The 24,883-nt window shown below is 35.4% G+C and overlaps 2 protein-coding genes across 3 annotated transcripts in view; both read right to left on the bottom strand.

The window, feature by feature from the left end:
• LOC123539060 (CD63 antigen-like) overlaps positions 1–24,883 on the bottom strand; it is a 101,426-nt gene that overhangs the window by 47,110 nt on the left and 29,433 nt on the right. The gene's annotated exons all lie outside the window — the stretch shown is intronic.
• Positions 1–24,883, bottom strand: part of LOC123539465 (multiple epidermal growth factor-like domains protein 10) — a 33,085-nt gene that overhangs the window by 1,748 nt on the left and 6,454 nt on the right. The window contains exon 1 of one of the 2 annotated variants that reach the window (XM_045324102.2): positions 514–1,335. The exons of the other annotated variant lie outside the window; for it this stretch is intronic. Coding sequence (XP_045180037.2) covers positions 514–562 — 49 coding nt within the window. The 5' untranslated portion in view covers positions 563–1,335. Of the gene's footprint in view, positions 1–513; positions 1,336–24,883 lie in introns of those variants that run through there. 2 annotated transcript variants of the gene reach the window in all.

Below are 24,883 nucleotides of genomic sequence, written 5' to 3'. Positions count from 1 at the left end.
TTAACTATCAATTTTTTGTCTGTTCAAAGAAGAAGAAAAACTACCATGAGTGTTGTGTCTCGAGATAACAACGGTAATTATACTCCTAGTCGAGCCGCTAGACTTCGAAACACATTTGTATGGAAGGATTTACATTTTACGAATTCTACAATAACACTCAGTCTGAATTTTTTTCAAACATGATACTCTAATGTCATATTGGATCAGTTAACGAATTAATAATAATGCTACAAAGCATGTTTTTTTCAGTCTGTTCAAAACAAATATTGCTTAATAAGAATGGAGCGGTGGTCACTGCTGTTAGCTGTGGTTGGTGATGCCCGTTGTCATTTTAAGCACTGGTGTACAGTCAGTAGAACAACCAACCTGCCACAAGGCAGATTGATAGTTACCTCTCGAAAACATTTTACACACCCTCTGAGGCTAAATATTTCAGTATCATGTATTGTTCAAGCTCGCTTCAATGGAACGCAGTAAAGACAATATTCAATTGAACTAAACAACAAAGCTTACCGTTAACATGTACAGAAAGCAGACATAGAAAGATTCCGGATATTGACATTATGACGTTAAGCTTAATGTGAGGCAATGAGAATGTCCCTGGATGAAATTTCCTCTTTCACACAAAATCTATTAATAAAATACCTTAAAAATGTTACTAATTCAGTAACGTATCTTTAAAATATCCGACATTACTGAACCATTCAATCTGTGCAAAACTGATAAATATTACAATTAACCTTGAATCTATTTACTTTTACATTAACGTGGCTTGTTAAAAACATTTTGTGGTTAAAATTCAGAGAAAATCTATCAGCATTAAGATTCTTCGTATGTCAGTAAAACCACTGGAGCAGACCAGAAATATCATAAACAAATGTATGTATGCTATGAATTGTTTATATAAAGATATTTGAAATGTGTTTCATATATGGCGAATTAATTGAAGCTGTTGGTCAATTTTGTTATTTAAATGAACAAAAATACTATACTTAAAACGGTAGCATACTTGTTCTTTTTTAAATGCTGTCAAAACTTTGAACAATAAAGCCTTGAAAACATTTCCTTGGATTATCAAGCAGAGTAAGTTGCAAATATAGAACTATAATGCCACTTTTAACCATATGGTGTTACCAATTGTGTTCTTAAGGAAGAGATACATTTAAAGATATTGTTATCAAAGGCCTAGTATGTTTAAAATGATGCAATTGTTTACAAACACAAAACATGCACAAACCACCCTAACAAAATATGTTAAAGCTGCTATGTCTGTAAGACTTTCACTGTTGAATAATTGATACGGCTGTCCATTCTCTGAACTTAGTTATACTGTATTTAACTGCTTTTTGCAACTTAACGCATGATAACGTGATACAAAATATTTGTTTTTATGTACTATTTGTATGATGATGTACTAAGTAGAGTTCTTGAAAAAAAATCTATTCTGTTCTGCTGTTCTAAAACGCGTATGTTTTGGGTATTTGTGGCTATAACAGAACTGACAAAATCTATGTTAACTAATGCCTTGAGAAGTGTCGTTGAAACAACACATAAAGATATCTTTTACAGTTAGAGTTAGGAAGACCTTCTCTTTCTCAAAATGTTCTGAAATATTAGTTATTGGTAATGAATAACCAGGACTCACCATTGTATAAATAGAGGATATTACATGAGTGTCTTTTCATATTGAATTTATTAAACGAGTTGAATAAAATGATAAAATGCGAGGCTCTGCCGAGCATTTTATCAATTTTATTCAAAGAGTTTAATAAATTCAATGTGGAAAGTCACAAATGTAATATTCTTTTTATTACATGTAAGCCTTTCTTGTCGAAACATCAAAAAATCGACTTTCTTTTACTATATAAACAAGACAATTTGACCTACGTCGCCTATACTATAAATGACGTCGACGTCAAAGCTTTATTACACTAGTGTATTATCATTTTTATTTAATGGCTTTATTACACTCCCGCGATGTCAAACATGTGATAACATGTTTAACTGGATAAATCGTATAGACGTTTATCACATAGTAAATTTTTTAGTTACTGTACGGTAAAATTAAGTTTTAGTAGCGTCTACGTTCCCAATATATACAAACTGGACTACTTCTATTCAGAACAAAATCCAAAAAATCGTGTTTATTTCTGCAACTTTTCCCACCATTTTGCAATAAACCTTTTCTTTATAAAATTTAAAAATTGAAATCTGCTAAATGCGTTGACATTGAACGCAATGCATTCAATTGCAAATTATGTACAAGAATTGCTGCTGAATCAGAGAAATTTCTGCTTTGGTGTCCAGAATACATTCATTCATTCATGTATATGAGTTTAATAGTGCAGAAATATTCCATGGCCTTATCTTCAAAACTTTACAAATATAACGCCAACAAGTAATATTTATAAAAGGCTTGTACAAAAGTGTGTTATTAACACACGTCATTATAAGCCTTTTGTTACTTGTTGGCGTTATATTTGTTCTAAAACTTTACAAATATAACGCCAACAAGAAACAAAAGGCTTATACTAAAGTGTGTTTTCTTTACAAATATAACACCAACAAGAAACAAAAGGCTTATATTAAAGTGTGTTTTCTTTACAAATATAACACGAACAAGTAACTTGTAAAGTTTTGAAAATATAGCCATGGAATTAGCGAACGCCTTTTGACTATTTAAATTGTTCTTTATTTGATGATTATTGTATAACTAGTAATATTATTCTAAAGTGTTTATGAAGTTCCTGATCCAATTCTCTGGCATGTCAGACATTGAAATATTCATGAAATACTTTCTTTGCATGGATTCTTCCGAACTTTCAAAGATAATGTAGACATGTTGTATCAACTTTTGTAAAAAATCTGAATAACTTGATCTCGCAATGGTATCCTAATTGCTCTTGACCAGAGATGCATTGCTCTTGACATTGTTTCACATCATATGGAACATCCTCCCTGAATAAAATATGACTATTAAATAGAAAAATAAATATTTAAAACTCTAGGATATAACAGTTTTGCAAGGTCAGATGATTTCTATTATTATGGTAATATAGCATAAAAGTAAATGGTACTGAAGGATTGACGAAGTCAGATCAATATACTACAACATACCAATTTTAGAGGTCTTTAGAGAATACTTTTATTTTCGTTTACTGGGTTTTTAGCTACACCGACCCAATTCGGTCATAAGGCGATTTTCTAGCTTTAAGGTAGTTCTGCACGTTTGAAAAACCGGAAGTGATGGCGTAACGTCATTTATCCGGAAAACGTAGAATAAAGCCTGGATTCGGCGTACGGAAATAAAAATCAATTTATGAATTAATCGAAACCTATGAGTAAATCTATTACAGTGACACTGTTGCTATATTTCTTAAGTCAAAATATGATATCAAACATATGGCATGTTGAAAAAATCAAAATAATATCTTAAAAATTAACGTGAATGTCCGGTTCCTTTAATCATAGCCAAATATCTCAAAAATAAGCACAGGGGCCCTGTACACTTTATTTCACCAAATTATGACATGTGTTTTTTACAACTGTGAGAATTTTTTATCAAAATCTACATTGTAGAAAAAATATATTCGCGAAATTGTATGAAAGTTATGATTTTCCCCATAGACTCCCATTATGAAAATATTGCGTGAGGCCCGAATTTTTTTCAATCAGTCTAGAAAAAAATCAAGCACTCGACCCTATCATTTTTATTTGCTGAATTTTCTAGGTATATTCTGAAGTTTTGAAAAATTAGAGTTTAATCAAATTCTACATTGTAGAAAAAAATTCGATCCAAACGTGCAGAACTACCTTAATAGAGGTAACACATCCCACTTGCGCCACCATACATTAGGACAGGCTTTAAGTAGCACCATAAACGTTTTGCACCTTTACAAGTAGGCTTTCTTATATGAAAGAATTATATATCGCCAACGGGTTTGATGAGTTTTGAGTGATTATATAAAATAGTTTAGGTTGATAGATACAATTTTATGGTTTATCAGTGTTCGTTTGTAACTCTGAAAACAATTCCTTTTTATTTCTTGTTTCTCTAGCACAAAATATGTATAAATACCGTCATCAAAATATTTCTTAAAATACAGAAAGGAACCGAGAATAGAAAATAGATATAGTACTGCCCAGTCACGTCCGCGAAGCAGAACAGGAAAACAACTGTTGTTAGATAGACTTGAAAATCTATTGTACTTGCAGACGAGTCATCCTCTGAATTCAAAAAATTAAAACAAGAGGTCCATGATTGCCTTATTTCGCTTACCTGGCTAAATCTGTACATGACTTTTTCGTAGAGGACTTCTGTAAAGTTCTATATGCCAATTATCTAGCTCTAGGCCTATTTTTTAGTCAAGAAGGTTTAAAGGTTTTATCCTTTTAGGAGTCTATATAAAAAAATGACTGAGGGACCTGGCTAGATTTGATCTAATTGGGTATGATTTGAGCTAATTTGGTACAGGACCACTTCACAGTGTTTTATGCCATTTATCTAAGATAAAGCAATTAAGTTGACAGCAAGATTTTCAAAGATTTTGCAATATAAGTCCATGTAAAATAAGTGAACCTAAAGTCGGAGACAAATTTTACCCCAGGGTCATGATTTGTACAATATTGATAGAAGAACACCACAAAATGCAACCTAACAAATATCAGAGCACTGCGTGTTGCAGTTTTGAAGATGTTTTTTTGATTGCCATGATAATCAGAATTCTGTATGGAAAGGAGGTCTTTAAAAAGCTTATAAAAGGCTATCCAAGGAATATCCAGGTTAAGTTTCTACAACTCCGACCAGCTGGTTTAAGAAAAGAAGTTTAAGAGAAAAATGTGCATGGATGGACGACGCACGGACGGACGGATGAATGACGCACGCTCAGTGATCACAAAAGCTCATCACTAGTACTTCGTGTTCAGGTGAGCTAAAATCGGATAAACGTTTTGTAATGTCATAGGAATATTGGATATAACATGTGAATTTTGTGAATTATGGCCAATGTTAAGAATTTGATCCATCTATAACTCTAAATATTTTCAAAAGAAAACTTTGTTTAATACGAAATTTCAGCAATTTTTAGTATAAGAATAATTACAATTAAGAAAACGTTTCTAAAGCAAAGTAGAAAATCAATGAATTGAATTATACTGTTATTTATAAAAGGACAATCTAAAATTATTGATAACTTGAAACAAAAGATGAATAAGTTGTAATGCTTTTTTATATTTCAAGTAGCAGGGCCTTCGTGGCCGTTGGGGTTTAAAGGGTTCGTTGATTTCGAATAACTTGCCCATATGCGATATGGGTTTGAGCCTCACTTGGGGCATAACATTCTTCATGTGAGGAATATATCAAGTTGACTTTACGTGTTTATTATATTTTCTGGTCCTTGGGATCTTTTGATTTCAAATCATTTAGATTTGAAGATTGAATACTGCTTAACCCGGTGCTAGGGGCGCGGGCAGTGTTGTATTTCCAATTACTGCTCATGAACGTCTCAATGAAATCAAGTCTGAAATTTTGTACTGTTTCCCTTGTTCTCGGTGTTTCCCGAGGAATCTACTTTTCAGATTTTATGTATGGAAGGTTTTTGCCGCCTGTGATGAAATGTGCACGAAAGGGCACCCGGGGTCGTCCTCCACCATCAAAAGCAGAAAAGTCGCCATACGACTTTTAATTTTGTCGGTGTGACATCCCCCAAATTTCCCCACCCCACCCCAACTCCCAATAATGCTTAAAACAGAAAAGATTTAAAGCAGTGATGTCAAAGTTATGCGTACATTATACTATACATTGTTTCGTTCAAATTGCAGTTTAAACCTTTATCCCCCGGAAATGCTTCCACGCACTTTTCCCAAAAAATTTTCCAGTATGCATTTCTTGTTCTGATATATACAGCAAACACCATCTAGACATCCATGAAAAACAATTATGTTGACATGCATTTCTCCAGTAACCATCTTTACAATTGTCACATGTTGTTCTCGCAGAGCAAGAGATACATAATTATATGGACATGCAATTGTTTCCGAATCGTCCTAGGGAACATTCATCACAATTTATCCCAGCAAATTGGATTTGCATTGCTTTTGTAAACAAGGAGTGCCATTACTTTGATCACATGTACCAAAATTTTACACGCTTGGGCAAGAAAGCTCACATGTGTTTCCTTTGTAACTGTCTTTGCATCTGTACAGTTTTTATGATAATGACATGCATAACAATTAGCAGGACAGTTCATTGCACAGTTGAAGTCATATTTTCCTTTCGCACAGTAGTCACAGTGTCCGCCCTCATAATTATCTTTACACAGGCATGTGCCCGATGATTGGATTTAGATATCCTTTACTGAAGACATTCTGACAGACCCTTCCATAATGATTCTTTATTTTACAAACGGAACATGACGTGTAATATGACTTCTACACACTGTGATTGGCATTTAGTACATATATAATAAGCCCAGCCTCCCCAAAAAAATTTAAACCTTTCGGGCAGGGTGGCACAGTTGTAAGGAAACCGTAGCAAGTCAGACGTAGTGTTTCAGGGTGACATTTGTCCATTTTCCTGCGCTATAATGGAGTTTAACATCGTTCAAGTTAATATGTTAGTTATTGGTTTGTAAACTTTAATAAGTGTTGGGTCTTTGAATGTTACATTCAGCTATTATACTAATTAAGTTCATGACCACCTCTACCAGTGTTAGGCAAATATCTTTGAAAACAAATTGTTAGTGCATGTTTGTCAATCATTCGACTGCTGTTGCTTCAAAATATTTTTAAAAATTGAATTTTAAACAACCTGCTCGGTTGAATGATTCACTTTATGAATCGTTGCGAAGTCCGTTCGAATTATGGGCAAAGCAGAAAAGTAAAGTCGTCAAGGAACTTCTGAAAAAAAAATTGTTATGCCCGCAAAGGGAGGCATATTAGTTTTCAACTGTCCGTCCGTTCGTCAGTTCGTTAGTTCGTTCGTTCGTCACAACGTTAAATTTTTGCATGAAGGCACTTTACTCGCGAACCACTTCACCCAGGACCTTCAAACTTCACATGCTGATAGTACTTATTAAGTACACGACCTCTACTGACTTTGGGGTCACCAGGTCAAAGGTCAAGGACACAGGGGCCAATGTTAACGTTTTGCATGAATGCCTTTACTCGAGAAAACCCTTTCACCAGGACCCTTTAAACTTCACTTGTGATAGTCGTATTGAGTGCACGTCCCTACTGAGTTTTGGGTAACCGATCAAGATCAAGGTCACATTAGCCAATTTTTATCTTTTTGCTGAAGGCACTTTACTCGCGAACCACTGGATCCAGGACTTTCAAACTTTATATGTTGATAGTACTTATTGAGTACACGACCCCTACTGACTTTGGGATCAAAGGTCAAGGTCACAGGAGCCAATGTTAACTTTTTGCTTTAAGGCACTTTACTCGCGAACCATTGCCCCAGGGACCCTTCAAGCTTCAAGGCTGATAGTACTTACTGAGAACACCGGAACCCCTACTGGTTTGGGGTCACCAGGTCAAGGTTTAAGGTTCCACGGGGCCATGTTATCTTTTTGCATGACGGCAACTTTACTCGCGAACCAAATACACCCAGGACCTCAAACTTCACATGTGATAGTATTTTATTTAGTTCACGACCCCTATTGGCTTTGGGATCACCAGGTCAAAGGTCAAGGTCACCAGGTCATAGGTCAAAGGTGCTGCGGGGGCATTTGTCACCATTAGTGACAGCTCTTGTTTAATTATATGAAGCTTATTCCTTGGTAACGAAAATTTTGTTAATCGATCATTTTGGTATTTTCTATTTTAGAAACGAGAATGAGATTTCTGTCGAGCCGTAATTAGGGACACTCCTTGTTACTATGTTAAATGCAGAGCTGGTGTTTAAAATAGTGCAGAAAGTTGTATATCTTGTCAAATACTTGCTTGTTTCTTCATATTAGATATTTACGTTACGTGCTCGCATTGTCAAAGTAATTGCCTGATAAAAAAATCTTACCTTTCACCCGTAAAGAAAGAAGACAAAGAAAAGAAACCCAGAATACAAACATATTAAAATTTTTTTAAACTGATGGGAAACTTTATGACAAATTTTATCGTGTATGCTGAAATGTGTTAAAATGTCACATTTTTTCTTACCGCATAAAAACTAATAAATTTCAGCTATGGCTATCATTCAAAATAAAAGATGTGTTAACCTTGATGCGTTTACATTTTACGTTATTTGTTAGGTGTGACAAAATCTCAACAACAATAACTTGTTTTCGTAAATAACGATCAGATAATTCAGGGTCAGGTATAGTCATGTAAAGTTTTTTCTTTATTGTAACTGCGACGGTAATAACAATAATGATAATAATAATAATTTAATAATAATATAATAATAATATTAATTTGAGCAGTTAAAGACAATTTACGATATTTATTACACTATTTGTACGTGTATTACCCTCTTATGGCATTTTCAAGGAACCTGATAAATTCACAGCTGCATCAAGCGTGTAGATTTGCATTGTATTTTATCAATTTTACGTGTATAACGGTATATAATTAAATACCTATACATCTTCACCATTTGCTATAGTACATTTTTTTGATTGAAAGATCATTTGAGAAAAATATAAAACCTTAGACAACATATGAAAAAAACTAAGCCAGAACTTTTTTACTGTTGTTCGACTTTAATACGCCCTGACGTCATTTTTGCAATGAATTTCCTGCGCCTTTTTAAAATTTGAGTTTATCCGCTTTTTAACCCTTATCATCCTGGACACGTTTGATTCTGCCTTTGCGACCGGTGTAGATCATGATCAGTCTGCACATCCGTGCAGTCTAAAAACGATCTGCACTGGTCGTCATTCAGTCAGCATCTTTTTTGTAAGCACCCCTTTTAACAGCTAATGATACTATCCAAATTGAAAGATGGACAAGTTAATTATAGAAATTTAGCAGGATAAGGCTTTAAGACTCGAAGCAGGAAATGAAAATCACATGTACGGTAGCCGGAAATAGTAGATGGCCACCCAGTGGGACCCAGGTTTCTTCTACAGTAACGGTACTGGACGTCTCGAAGGAAAATCGCGAATATCCGTTCAAAGCCGTCTTTGATGCCCATTCACGAGGAAACAAGAGTTTTCCCAGGTTGGCCGTTATGCCAGGTCCGCATGCATGGACCCCTCTACAACGGCCATCAGCTGGGACCAAGGTTCTGCTATTGTCAGTCCCACGCAATCAACCGCTGAAGGCCAAAAAGCGTTTTGAAGCGCTCCTGGCCAAACACATCAGGCCACCCTTGCTTAGAAACAAGAGTTTTCCCATGATTGCTACCACCTGGACGTGATTAGGGTCCATCCTCTCTACAACGCCCACCCGGTGGGACTCAAGCTTCTTCTACAGATACGGTTATGGACGTCGCCAAAGAAAATCGCGAATATCCGTCCAGGGCCGCTGCCCGCTCACGTGAAAAGGAGTGTTTTCTCAGGGTGGTCGGTATGCCATGTCCGCATGCACGGACCTCCTCTACAACGGCCACAAGGTGGGACCCCGGTTTCGTTTTTGGTCACGCCCATGCAATCAACTGCTGGAGGCAAAAAGGCTTTCTATAACGGCCACCAGGTGGGACCCCGGGTTCTTCTATGGTTACGCCCACGGTATCAACTGATGGAGGCAAAAAAAACGTTTCGAAGCATTCCTGGCCAAACACATCAGCCCAACCTTGCTCGGATACAGGAGTTTTTCCAACATGGCCACCACCTGGACATTGTGGGCGTCCGCCCTCTCAGCAACGTATTCCGGGTTCTTGTACAATTACAGTTCTGGATGTCGCCAAGGACAATCGCGAAATTCGGTTCAGGGCCGAATTTGATGCCAGCTCACGTGAAAACAAGAGATTTTTCGGGGTGGCCGGTACGCCGGGTCCACATACACGAACCCCTGTACAACGGCCACCAGGTGGGACCCCGGGGTTCTTTATAGTCACGCCCATGCAATCAACCGCTGAAGTTTTGAAGCCTTCCTGGTCAAACACATCAGCTAACCCTTGCTCGATAACAGGAATTTTCCCAGGATCGTCACCACCTGGACATGGTGGACATCCGCCTCTCAGCAACGTCGACTCAGTGGTACCCGGAGTTCTTTTACAATTACGGGACTTGACATCGCCAAGAAAAATCGCAAATATTCGGTCAGGGCCGAATTTGATGCCCGCTCACGTGAAAACGAGAGTTTTCCTGGTGTGGCCGGTAAGCCGGGTCCGCATTTTCGGACCCCCTCTACAACGACCACCCGTTGGGACCCCGAGTTTTTCTATGGATACGCCCATGCAACTGCTGGAGGCAAAAAAGCGTTTTGAAGCGTTCCTGACCAAACACATCAGCCTGCCCTTGCTCCAGGATTCTTCTGGACACTGCCAAATTCGAAAAACTATCCTATGCTACTATACAAATCGATATTTCCTACTTCCGTTATAAAGACACATGATATCAGGAGTGGTAATCACACGATCTTGTTGAAACTTATAAGCCTAAGTCTTCTTTCTTCATACTAAATTAAATGACCACTATCATTATTTGGATTATTTGTATATTTTGCTATGCATGATCATTGTTATATTTTCAATTAACTAATGTAACTGCTAAATGTATTATGATAATTATGTATTATCTTTACCTTTATCATCATCATCATCGTCATTATCAACAACAACATCATCAGCATCTTCTTCATTTTCAGTATGTTATTTTATTCGTCAATATCATGACCATTGTTTTTATAATTGTCATCATCAATAATGATTATAATAAAAATAATAGATTTAATTACTAGTACTTTTAAATAAAAATACAGTCAATGAAATTGTTATTTCTCCTTTCCTTTTCTTAAAAGACATACTTTAATTCTGAATGGTGTAAGAGACTAGAAATAAGATGTGCCTGTAAACAGAAAATATGTCCAAGAAGAGGATTTAGGTGTAAGATCGGAAACAGCAAGAAATAAAGGAAGCCAAAATGATACTTACAAGAAGCATGATACTTTGATAATTGTGTGATACTTCTATTGTATATCGTTCTCATCTTATCAAACAGTAAAACATATGTATTTCGTTGTCAACTGAATTTAATGTTCGTATGAACAAATGTCATTTTCACTATTTTTAAATCATTAAGGGGGTGTTTTAATTATTGTAAATACAACGAATAACAGTGAAATCAAAGATGAATTGTTCTAAGTTTTAATTGAAATGAACACAAACGACCAACTGCCCTATTTGAACACAAAGTATAGTAAGAATACTGCCCTATTTGAACACAAAGTATAGTAAGAATGCTATCAAAACGAAACTTTACATGTAACAATGACATGAAACTGTATCAGATAATTGACGTCAGGACCAGCTATAACCCTGCTTGTCTACAGTCTGTGCAAATGCAACAAAGACCTTCGAACTACATCATAACATCAACCAACATTAACTCTTCTCTTCTGGATGTACGCGACCGCCTCGGTAGCCTAGTGGTAGAGCGCCCGCTTCGAGTGCGGGAAGTCATGGGTTTGATCCCTGGCCGCGTCATACCAAAGACGTAAAAATGGTACTAGTAGCTTCCTCGCTTGGCGCTCAGTATTAAGAGGATAGTATTAGGTTTCCACTTTTTATTTTATATTACATCCTGCAAGGAAAAGGACATTGTGCTACGTAATTGAATAACAACGGAGATAGGGCAAAAGAGTTGTTAATGAGATTAAGTTAAAATAATTTCTTGATTGATTGCTTTGTCATAAGTTTCCTCGACTTTATCAAAGCATGATTTATTTGGACTAATCAGCCTCTGTTCGGTTCCTTTAATTAATTTGTTTTTTTAATTGTAAAACAGAATACATATTTAAATACGTATACAAATAAAAACATTGGACAGGTCTAACCTGGAGCCAACGTAAAATGATTTCACAGAGTAAAGACGAAATCTTTAATTGTACTTTTGTCCTTTGTTTAACAAAACAATTATATCATATAACTATACTATTTTTTTTTAATATAGAATCGTAGACAAAACATAGTAGTTAACAGGCATGTTTCACCCTGGTGTAGAGAATATTTTTCTTATTTTCACACAATTGGTTGGTTTAAAAGTGTGGCACTGTAAGTCATTACAGATAATATTAATCGTATTTAGCTCATAGAACCCCTGTTTATCATTTACTTTGCAATATTACATTATCAATATATTCTGTATTAAAGCAACAAGTGAAAGGACGTTTCTCTTGGTCTTCGGTTCATAAAACCGAAAGCGCTTTAACTATGTTACTTTTTGTATTGTGATCTGATTCTCACTTTCATCTTCTTTATAGATAATGTCAATTTATTTCAGTAGTAAAGTAGATAATGGAATATTAGAGAGTTTGAGATTTCAAACTTCGCCTTCCCCTTCAACGTCTCTCATATATATTTTGGGTAAAACGTCACCCATATGCGTGTATTTTTTTTTATATCACACGTTGCTACTAAAGTTTTCATGTAATATCAGTAAGCTAAGACTTCTCTTTATTACTATGCGAAATAAAAAGCTTAGTTTCAGGATTTTGCTTATTAAGTTATTTGATTATCCATTATATAATTAGGGCTAAATTGATGCGAAACACTATCAAAAGGTATAAGAATAATGAAGTTTTGTATGGCTAATGATTTTAAATAAAATACATTGAATTGAACCCGGGAAATATGAAGTTATCAACTGATTTTTAGAAACTTTGGATTTTGTTCAAACTTTAACTTCTACGGCATTTGTGTCCCAGGCGGTATCGATTTTTACCAGATAGGCCCTTTTTTTGTTATAAAGTGAAGTTTTGAACGTCCGAAGGTGTGATATCACGAAAGTCGAAACTTCATTCTTTTTACATTCTCTGTCCACATACTCGGCATAAAAGACTGAAATCTGGATGGAGGCACATGGCATGACAGTCATTTTATTTGAAAAATTAAATAATTACGCGCGATTATCATTTTGGGGGGAAAACCCTTTTTTTTCACATTTCCCAAAAAAAATCAATCTGTTTTTGTCGGACACTTAATACGCAATTGCGTTTTAATCATAAACTAAAATGGTACTAGTAAGACGGAAATTTTTTGAAGTATCGGACAATTTCGATCTATTATATCATGATGCGAGAAGTTTCCTGTTAGCCGTTTTGGGATTAACTCCATTCTTTAAATGCACGGAAACCCGAGCTGGCCAGAGGGGACATTGTGGGTTAATTCCCCCTTTGTTTCTTACATTTTACAAGAAAGTCGGGCTTGAAAAATCGGTTTAATGTTGGTGTCCCTCTAACCAAAATTCCTGGATCCGCAGATGCTTTACTTATAAAATAGTATATTAAAATCATATTGTGCTGTCTGGGAGTTTGGCATTATACAGAGTCATACAGAGTGTTATTATCACTTAGATACGATCATTATAGGTTATTAACTTTGTATGTGGATATATGCACGAGTTCTGCAGCGGCAATATTTTCTGCGAAAGAAAAGAGTGCATATATCCACATACAAAGTTTATAACCTTTTTATTACACTTTCCCCTATCAAATGATTATTTTTATTTAAAATTTTCGTTCTGTCACGAAAGACAGGAAAAAATACGGAAAAAAAATTCTCCGAAAACGCAATTAACAAATCAAAAATGACGCGCATTATATTTTCCCCGAAATGACGTCAACTTGTTGTCGCAACGTGCACGTGGACGCCATGGACATCACGCGATTCTTTCCATTACAACGTTAAGAAACCATTCCACGTCCTATATTAGTCCAACTCATGACGTAATTATAACTTTCATTTCATTTCAGTCTGATAAATTACTACATGCTAGTATCTAATAGGTCAGATAATCAAAGTGTAAAAGTAAACAAAATGTTGCATAAATTACAAATTAAACAAACACACAATAGCAACAAAAAATCTAAAGAAACGAGATCCGCAATGGACGCATCGTCAGGGGAGGTAACTAGAGTCACGGATTGGGACTAGTCCGATATGAAAGCGTTCAACTTCATGATATGCACGATCGCGGTCCATTGAAACCCAATGGAAAATAATTTTAGGTATGTAATAATCATTTTTATTTCCTCTCATATATGATTTACAATCGTTCATTGTATACTGACTATACTGACATAATTTTATATAAAACCTAAATGTTTGGAGCAACACTAACGATTTTTTACATTGTTTTATCGTCTGATTTTTTTTTTTTTTTTTTTTTTTTTTTTTTTTTGTAATCGCTCTAATATCCATGATTATATTAATTGAAATGTTTTTTATTTAATTTTCATTTTTTCATTTCTAAAGCCGCTTGTAAAATTCCTGCCCTTTCGGACAATTGGTATCAAAATGCACGAAAAAAACGATCATAATTACGGACAAATTGAATGGGCGGATTAAAAGAAGTAAAGTTCATTCTAATGTTTGAAATCTCAAGGAATTTTAATCGAACTTCAACTTTATACGTTAACTTCACAAGAGACGTTGAAGGGGAAGGCGAAGGTTGAAATCTCAAACTCTCTATTAATTACAATATGTTACGTCAAAGGGCAATAATTGCTTGTTACAATAAGTAAAAGTAATAGAAAAACAAACCAGCAACTATTAACAATAACAAAATTCTATTCATAAAAGTAACAATTCAAATACCTTTAAAAATGTCAAATAGCCGTAAAATCCAATCTAATAAGCAAGAATAGTCCAAGTCCAGCCCTGGTCAAATTTGAATCCAAACAAGTAATAATTCTAAATTGTTCCTAATTCAACTGAATTGTATGCCAAAGAATATAAATCCTCTCTTCAAAGATTTTTTTTTGTTTAAATCCACAATTTTAAGTAAGCCTTTTAAAGGTAAAATATCCAAAAATGGTAATATTAAGAACTACATGAAAGTTTTAAGAGTTCTTACTTCTAGGTCTAACTGTCTCAGAAAGCTTCTATTTTAAATATCATGAAGTTCCAGAACTTTCATGTATCACCAAGAATAAAACGAAGATCCTGGAAAAACCAAGACAATCAAGACTTTAAAGTTCCATAAGGCTTTAAATTTAATGTTAAAACTGAGGGCCATGGGGTACATACCTGTTATGCGTAAGTACGTGGTTAGAAAAGCACTAATTTCATTATTACAGTGAAACAACTGGCGTCGTCCCGTCGTAAGAGCCATAAAGGGAGATAATTATTAAAACAATGGGTTCAATAAAACTTTCTACCCTGTCAACAATATTTAAAACTTCGACATATTACGAGAAACAACTATAAAATAGGATTTAACAAGTAATTACTTATATAAATGTTCAAACAAATCGTTACAATCAATATTCAAACCTTCGACTTATATGGGGGGAAAACAATATAAAATAGGATTTAACAAAGTAATTAATATATTACATGTTCATAACAAAATCTGTGGCAGCCACATATCAACAAAGGCCTTATGAGCATTTAAATATAATTGTCACAACTGTTTATCAGTATGGTGGTTAGAACTTTCTAGAACCCAAGAATATAATTAACCTGCATGATGTCTCACAATAGGTCAGTAAACAAAAGTAAAAAAATATAGCCCGAGAGGAAAATACATATACATACATTCTTAGTGTGATTATACAATGTGTGTTTCGAAAAAAGTGAAAACATTTGACCATATCTGGAGTTATCTCGAAATAATTTTCTAATGTCAATGCCTCATGACCAGATGTCCATGGTTGACCAATGTTCATATCATATCTTATACCTTCCCTGAATATAATAAAATACTCCAACAATTAGTCAAAAAACGAAAAATTCAAAGAGTCAAAATCACTGACCTTTCAAAATATAATTCATTTCTAGCATTACCTAAGTTAAAAGGCAGTTCAGGCCCATCTGTCGATACAGCAGCACACAGGTCTATTCAGCTATTTACATTTTCATAACAAGTCTGAAAATTTGTATGTGCAGGCTACAAACTACACTAAATAGATTTTTGATTGTTTTCGGATTTTAGTAGTTTCACCCAATGCAGTCTAGTTATAAGGCGGTTTTCTATATCTTAAGAGTAGAGCCAGAGGTGGTATTACAAATATCAAATAAAAGAAGGCCATGTTGTGACATTCTAGACTAATCCCTTGATTTAAATGGGAGGAAAACCAGATTTGCGCATCCTGACTTTATGTTTCATGCCCGGTAAAAATCACGATGTTCTTTTTCACATCTTTTACTAGACAATTGTTCGTTACAAGCACACTTCGATATCTAAAAGCAAATACGGTAAGTATGTAGAGATTGTTTCCAAATAATCAAAATAATGTTTGTTATTTCTTGTTCTTTCTTTTTCTTCTGTTACAAAAGCAATATTTCTGGAATTACCAGACGGGGATTTCTGGCGGATTTCACCGGTGCTGGGATGGAAAACTCTATCATTAGGGTGTAAGATGACTATGTGCTGTAAATGGACGGAGAACGAACTACATATGTCAGAAGATGTGTGTGAGTAATAATAATGTTTTTCGTTAAACCGGGTAAAAACTTAACTACCATTGATAGTTCCTATTAGTTCTTTATCACATATTTCTCGATTCAAAAAACGTTATTGTAAGGAAAATAAAAATAACGTTTAGTGAGAGATGTAAAAAAAACCGGAAACTTTAACGTTGTTTTGTCTCTGTAACGTCAAGGGATTTCCTGTTACGGACTAAAGTTCCCCGCGCCTTTGTTAATACGTTACTATAAGAAAAAAAGTGCTATAAGGAAAATCATTTGTGGGATACATTTTTTACTCTTCTTGTGAATATGGTATGCAGGGCAAAGCGCATCACGGGCTGCAGATTGGCGATGGGAATATCCGGCTCTCGGGTAACGTTAGGTGGTAACTCGTATGGAGCCTCGTAACGCCTAAACAGTTCCCATCTGCACCTACAACCAAGGTGAAAGAGCTATAATAATTACGAATTACGTTCCTACTTAGGCTTGTGGATATTAAGACACACAAAGTAACTAAGTCATCGGTTGCGTATGTTCCCTTGTACACATATCACGTTTTGAGAATTAACCCAGAATAACTAAACATAAAATGTACGTGTGAAATACATTTGAATGAGCAGTTTGGACAGGGCATATTCATGTTTAATATAATCCCTAAATTAATACAATGTAACAAATACGCAAAGTAACACTGCTTGAAATGAGTAAGTTCATTTGCTTTTTGGATGCCAATCAAAAATAACAGGTCCAGACCATGTGCGTGAAAACTCGTAATTTAATTCTTAAAATGACATCTGTTTAATATGAAACAACAAGAGAAATGTTACTCATTTGTAACGTAAATATGTTTACCAATACAATAATTGAAAAGCAAGGCGGGTCATAAAACCGCCAATAAGGTTATCTGAACATGCCTTTTGTAGGTGAACTTAAACAAATACAGAAAAGGTGGAGGTGGGAGCGGGGCGCACCGGTTTTTTAAAAACTATATTAAATTGATTCTAAAATTCTGCGTTTTAAACCCGCACATTGCAGTACAAAATGACTACTGAGGCGACGCTATCACGCTCGTAGATAGGTAAAACAAAGAATCACGCCACTGATCACGCCGCGAGTTCCATACAATATTCTCGTCGTGAAATAAGTACAGAAAAAAGGGATGTTCCGAAGTACAATCCAAGGGGTTGACCTAAATAGTTCAACTTTTAAACTGGTCAACCAAAACGAGAAATAGGTAAGGTCGATTTTCGGAAGAACCCAGACCACCAAAACACAGCCCAGAAGCACGAATTTACACAGCAGGTCCACAAACAAAAAGGAAGCTGTAATGGAAAAACTATTTTCAGACGGGTTTTGCCAAACATCCAACACAAGTACATACTTTAATTATGATAAATATGATGGAGGGGGACGGATAGGCAGGGGCGAAATGGCGAAATGGGGTCGGTTTGGTGGGGGGGGTGGGGGGGGGAGGTGAAGGGGAGGTTGGTGAAGGGGAATCCGCAAGGGGGGAAAAAAGGGGAAAGTGAACAAGGGACACGAAATATACAAGGGAATGCCATGTTTTTAAAAACAGTCGCACTGAAACGTAACACAATTTAGCGCAAGACACTCATGTACCAAAGATTAGCTAGATAAACACACACAACTTCGATCAACCAAATAAACATAGAAAGAAAAACGAACAAGCAAAGAAGCAACACATGAGAAAAAAGCAGGGAACCGGATAGATCAAAAGCATACAAAAAAGCACCCACACAACGTAGGAAAAACAACACAAAGTACCGTATTGGGATCTCATTCGGGCTTCGCCAACAAAACAAAGGGGAGCAGCCGCAACTACTAAAAGTCAAGGGGGGAGGGGGGAGGAGGGTAGGGGATGCAAAAAAGTTAGCGTAAAAGCAAGGAAAAGAGAGGGCAATAGGGGGAGAGAAAAAGAGGGAGGGCAATAGGGGGAGTGGGGCGGAGGAAGGGAAAAATCGTTACAACAAACAAGGAAAAACATTACGCAACAAGACAATACAAAAAGACAGCAAAACAACCAGTGAAAATAGGGGCACCGCCTTGGAACAGTCAGTAACCAAACCATTTATCTTCGAGGTGAAAGTAGTACCACTGTACAGTAATATAAACGAAAACTTTAACCTGTAACGTAACGAAGCAGTACATCACAAAAACTATTAAAAACCACTGAAAATTCTAGGTACTTGCGGATGGTCTTGTCGAATTGGAGAGGAGAAATGAAAAAGTGGCATTCAGTTTTGTAATGTCGAAAAATATCTGAAACAAAACATGATTGTGGTCGGCCCTAGGCTACAATAGTTAAGATATTAAAAAAAGTAAACAGACTCTGTGTACTTTGTAATGTTAGTGGCCGATTAGAATGATTGCATTATTTCAGGTTTTAAAGATGGTTGTATATCTAATATATTTAGCGTTTCAGTATAATAAGAAAGCGTTGTCAAAAAGTGGAAAAATAAATTGGAGTATACTTCGTATTTACAAAACACTCTCTGTAATTTGAAATGACAGATAACTTAGTTCTGGGGGCATATCATTAAAGCATCTTAAGTATAGTTTTGACTTAAGTTGAATAGATTGTACTTAAGTTATGTGGTGATTCAGCAAATCTTAAGTTAAGTAAAAAACTTAAGTCCTATATAAAACAGATTAAACTTAAGATAAGTAAGATGACTTAAGTCAGAAACAAAAGGGGATCGTGATCCGATTTTTATTAAAGTTGTGGTTATTCAGATAAAGGAACTTAAACATAATTGGCAGTTGTATCTGTCTGAAATAATGTTGTCTTTTTTAATGTTTGCGCCAACAATAAAAGCAAGATATTGCTTATTAAGTTGTTTGTTGTTTTACGAATAACAAAGAAACTTAAGGTTAAAATAAATTTTCTTACCTAAGCAGCAATACTTAAGTAAATAATCAAATTTCTGTATACTTATACTTAGATGCTTTATGAATACGGCCCTGGTGTTTTATATAAATGACAGATAACTTATTCTGAGTTTTAATTAAATGACAGAAACTAAAAACATATTTAGATGATCTTATTTCAAAAGTACATTTATATGTATTATCTTAAAGAGGATCAGCCACGTTTGGAATATATCAACTTTGTACAGACCAAGCATTTGTTCGTTTTATGCAGTTTAAAGATTGACTCCCGGAAGTGCATATGTCGCACATTTCTCCAAAAAAGAGGATCTGAATGTATTGTTCTGACAGATCCCAGATTCTTTCAAGAAAACACCACCTAAAACATCCATGGGAGCAGCAATAGCAATTATGTTCACATCATTGCCCCAGTTATCCATCTACATTTGTCACATGTTGTTCTCGCAGCGCAAGAGGGACACTTGTCAGGGGCATATGAGGATTTCATTCATTTCAAAATCGTCCTAGGGAAACATTCGGGACAATTTTATTCCATCAAAATGGATTACAATCTGTTGGTAACACGTGCATTATTTTGACGACAGCTCCAAATAACACCCCTGAACGGAAAGTTGTACACTGTTACCATAGTAACAATCTTTGCATTCTGTGAAATTTGTGTCGACATGCATGTTGTAACATTAGCAGGACAGTCCATCTACAACTGGAAGTCAAATCCCAGATTGTCATTCGCGCAGTAGTCACAGTTGTTCCACCATATAATTTCTTACAAAGGACCTGTACCCGCTAATTGGTTCGCCATAGTGCGTTATTGAGACACCTTTACTGCAAAACACTCGGACATCTCTTTCGTAATGATTTGTTTCATATAAAGTGGAAACATATCGATAATGTTCACATCGTCACACTGAGAGTGGACATGATCTGCACCGTATAGTAAGCCCCGCCTCTCGCCAGGTAGTAACCTTTCGGGCACGTAGCACAGTTGTAAGGAACTCCGGCACAAGTTAGACAGTGATGATAAGTGTTTGTCACATCATTCATATATTGCAAGAAAATGAAAAGGGATTTATTCAAATGTTATGTATTCTTGGTCAAGCTTTAGTTAGTGAGTTGTGTCTTCCGCTGCCATTGATAAAAAACTTAAATATACCAATTTCAATTTGATTAAATTATTAAAATCACCGTTTGTTGTCATTCCAATGACAGTACTATTCGAATGGAATATAAACTGACTAATAAGGTTTTGCTTGAATGAATGAATTGTGAATTCGTAATAGAAAACAAAGACCAAAGTGGACATTGCGTGTTACCTTTGTCAGATTCTGCTCAAGGAAAACGAACGTACAATCATTAGTCATCACCTGCGGTCGTGTTATTGTTGTATTTGGATTCAACGTTTTGGTGTTGTAGATTACTTTCAGCTTGAAACATAAAAAATCATTTTACATTCAATAAAATTAATGTTGCTTTTCAGTTCTGCGAGGTCGGTATTTTAAAGCCATTTTTTTAGAAGGCATGAAGGTTATGTCTTGGTTTAGTTTATTTTGTCAAGTTCGTGATCAGTTAAAGGGCCTCCGTTGAACAGAGTGGTTTAAGGCGCTAGCCTGTGAAATTAGGCACCAGAGTGGATCAGAGCTATTCTGCCATCACCAAAGTTGGAAAGTTCGCATTATGGAGCCTACTAGTCTTATTGTAAACCAAACATGACAACAACAAATACTTGTGATATATAGGGAAGATTTGTACCTTAAATGAAAAGGTCGAAAGAAACAGAACGTTTAAAAGAACGAATGCTTAATGCAGTATGTAAGAAGATGCATTAACGTGTTCCGCAAAAACAACATTTTTCTGTGGTAGATTGTTGTAAAACACCAATATGTAGCATTTAATATTAATTGTTAGCTTTTACAAAATCTTTATTATTACATTCATGTATATATTCACAGCATTCGTAATAATTTCAAGGTTTATTCAAATAAAATTACGTTACCTTGTTGCTTACGAAACTGTTGACTGTCATTAATTATTCATTGACTTCAACTTGTAATCATTTGTGGCAAAGTTTTGAAAACGTCTTGAAGTTAAATTCAAGGTTCCACGAAAGATGTTGTTTCAACAAGTGTAGAATGTTAACATTACCGTGGTCTAAATGTTCCTTAAAGCTTACAAATAGATATAAAATGAGCAATACTTATGAAAACTGATAAAATAGTCTACCTGTTACCTGGACACCAGAAAGAGACAGAGAATGAATATTGTGGATACCAACATCATTATCCTAAAGTTTACGTTTTCACTTGTTTTATCGTTTTACTTATTTTCTACACCTTTAACAACATAACAAACAATTAAGATTGTTTTTGTCAAATGAAAAACCCAGTTTCGCGTAATTTATTCATCCGACATCTCTTTAATTACCCAAAAAGCTATTAAGTCTCCGCCAAACAAGAATGACAAATCATTCAAAAGTTTTTGTCGTTGTCTAAAACTATTTTCTGACAAAACCTCATCAACATTAACTTGTTTTCGTAAATAAAGATAAAATAAGTTTTGCAAATATTGCCTCTAGGACTGAAATAATAGATACCACTAGAAAAAGAAAATCTATAAGAAAAAGCATCAAAATTGCCGTAAATTATTTCTGCCTTGATCAGTTAGTAATACTTGATTGATAAAGTATATCAGAAGCCTACGTATGTATTATAGTAGTACAATGTACGAATTACTATTATAATACATTTACTTTTGCAAATATTATGATTAGCCCACCTGAACTTTGTTCAGGGTGAGCTATAAGTATGGGTAGAATGTCTGGCGGCCGTATCCAATCAGTCGTCGTCTATACCCTGAGTTATGAAACAATAATCAGAATAAACACCACATTGGTCCATTAGCATCCTGACAGAGACTTCTATCAAGTTTGTTCAAATGGTTCACCTTGGTCCCTTTTACGGGCCACCAGAGCTAAAAAATTGTAATAAAAGCTCTAAACCAATTTCTCATGTACCACTTAATGGATCTTCATCAAACTTGGTATATAGCATAATTATAAGATCCTCTCCTAATTTATTCAAACGGGTAGGGTGCACTTGGCCGCTTTTACGATTGCCCGCCCAAAGATAACATTAAAAAAAATAACACACTTTAAACTTCGACTCATTTTTAGGAACGGCCTATGTGGCTCTTTATAAAATTGGTTGAGCATACATTATAAGGTCAATTGTCCCAAGTATTTTCCAAAATTGTGCAAGTGGCTCTTTCGTGTTCCTGAGTTATTAAAAAAAGATAACATTTAAAACACATATTCTCAGGAACTGCACTCAAGGATCCCTTCATTAATGTGGTTCGTAACGTCGGTCATATGGTCCTCTCCAGGTCGATAATACGGGAGAGCACTTGGCTTCGTTAAGGGTCGCTAGGGCTCTAGTTAAAATACCTTTGAATGACTTCTTCCTGGATGGATCTTCATCAAATATGATTTGTTGCATCATTATAAGGTATCTCCGCAAATTTGTTCAAAAAGGGACGATTGGCCTCATTCAAGAGCACCAGAGCAAATAGAAATTGTCTAAATTGACTCTTCATGGGCCGCTTGATCTCTAACTTTGATCAAACTGGTCTAGAGCTAACGATCAATATAAGTCCTCCGCAATTGTTCGATAAGGACACTGGACAAATTAAGGTCTGATAGACCCGTTAAATAATAAAAATACCATCCTCCTAACACCGACCTTCTTTCATGACCGCTGAATGGATTTCATCAAAATTGGCTGCAGGCATTGGAGAGAACGTCTTCTCCAAGTTATTTTAAATGAGGAAGTTTGGCCCCTTCCTTAGGGGCGATAGGAGATTAAAAATTTAATATACCTCTTCTACACGAGCAATTCTCCTGAACACTCAATTGATGTCATAAGCCACTTGAGTGACCATAGTCATCATTATACAGGTCCTAGGTTAGGGGCCTTGTCCACTTAAATGCTTTAGACTTCTTATAATGATGCTGGTGGCATCCCTAAAAACTGATTTGTAGCATCATTTTAAGTCATTTCGGAAATGCTCATTTAGCGCACTTTTGCCCCGTTAGGTGGCTTCTAGATTTATAAAAGAAAATACATTTAACTACCTCTTTCATTAACTCCTGGATGGGTTATTTACCAAACTTGTCGGAGGTCTGGAGCATAATTAGAATGCTCCTTTAACCTCATGTTCTGTTTAGTTTTCATGGCAATTGGCCCCCCTTTTAGGGACACTACGGCTTGAACAGAACTGTACCTTTAAACGACTGAAATGGAAATAAGGTGTGTCTGCAGGTGAGCAGACATAAGCCCATTTGGGCCTCTTGTTACTGATAGCATTTATTTTTTCTGACTCCGTTTGTAGGTTTAAAACATAAACACGTCTAATTCCGTGCAACTTAATAAATGAACATCAAACTAATTCCGAAATAATAATAAATATAGTTTTTAATAATTATCATCAAGATATTTCGAATTCATTCTTAACATTGTTTGTAAAATCAGAACATCATTGATATCCGCATTCCCTCCGCGCTTATGCATCACTGGAAACGGACATGCGCTTGAAATAACCAAAAACATGAGTTTACTTAGATAATTTTCACATGCATCTGATGATAGTACTTCATAGCTTGTTGTAAAAACCGTGATGTATATATTGTTACAGTTAACAGACAGTGTTAAAAAGTTAAGCTCGCTGTGAATCCAGAACACCGCAAGGATAATGCAAAGAAATCAAGAAAAAATAAAATCATTATCAACAAACATATATCATTTTCACACCATATACGTATGTTCTCATTGCCTTTACAGAATGCAGCAAGAGAAAGGCCATAAAGAAGAGCGTCTAATTGGTTAAGTGGAAACATTTACGACGAGGAAAAGTAAGTTAATTTCGCAAATTCAAATACTTTGCGGAAAATAACAGCAGTTATAATTTCCACGATGTTCAGCCAAGTCACCGTTAAAAAATAGTAACGTAAAGTAAACAAAACTAAGTCTTTTGCCCCCCCCCCCCCCCCCCCAATTCAGTTTCACGATTCCGCGAATATTTTGGTCCGCCCAAAACATCTAGAAATGGCATTCGCTAACCATGCCCCCCCAGGATAAATCACGTAAACAGTACAGTTTGTGTACACACAATTATTGTTCATTTAAAATAACAGTTTTACCACCTAGAAATAAAAAGATACCACTATTTCTTTCATTAAATGTTTAAATTCTAAAAAAATAGAACAAGATTATTTAATCAAGCAGCATGGAGCAAAAATTTCAAAGTGTACGCGAATATTGATATATATTATACAAAAATAGACGAAAATCCTACCTGTATCGTCCGTAAAAAGCAAGTACAAAGAAAACAGCAAATATTTAAACTTATCTGGTGGTGAAAATCTATATAGACTTGCTGCCGAGTTCCGTGCGATGAATGATGAAACAT

This window comes from Mercenaria mercenaria, chromosome 18 (assembly GCF_021730395.1).
Source record: "Mercenaria mercenaria strain notata chromosome 18, MADL_Memer_1, whole genome shotgun sequence".
NCBI classification, from domain to species: domain Eukaryota; kingdom Metazoa; phylum Mollusca; class Bivalvia; order Venerida; family Veneridae; genus Mercenaria; species Mercenaria mercenaria.
The sequence above is the reverse complement of the archived record's forward strand: the minus strand, read 5'-3'. Positions and strand labels throughout refer to the sequence as shown.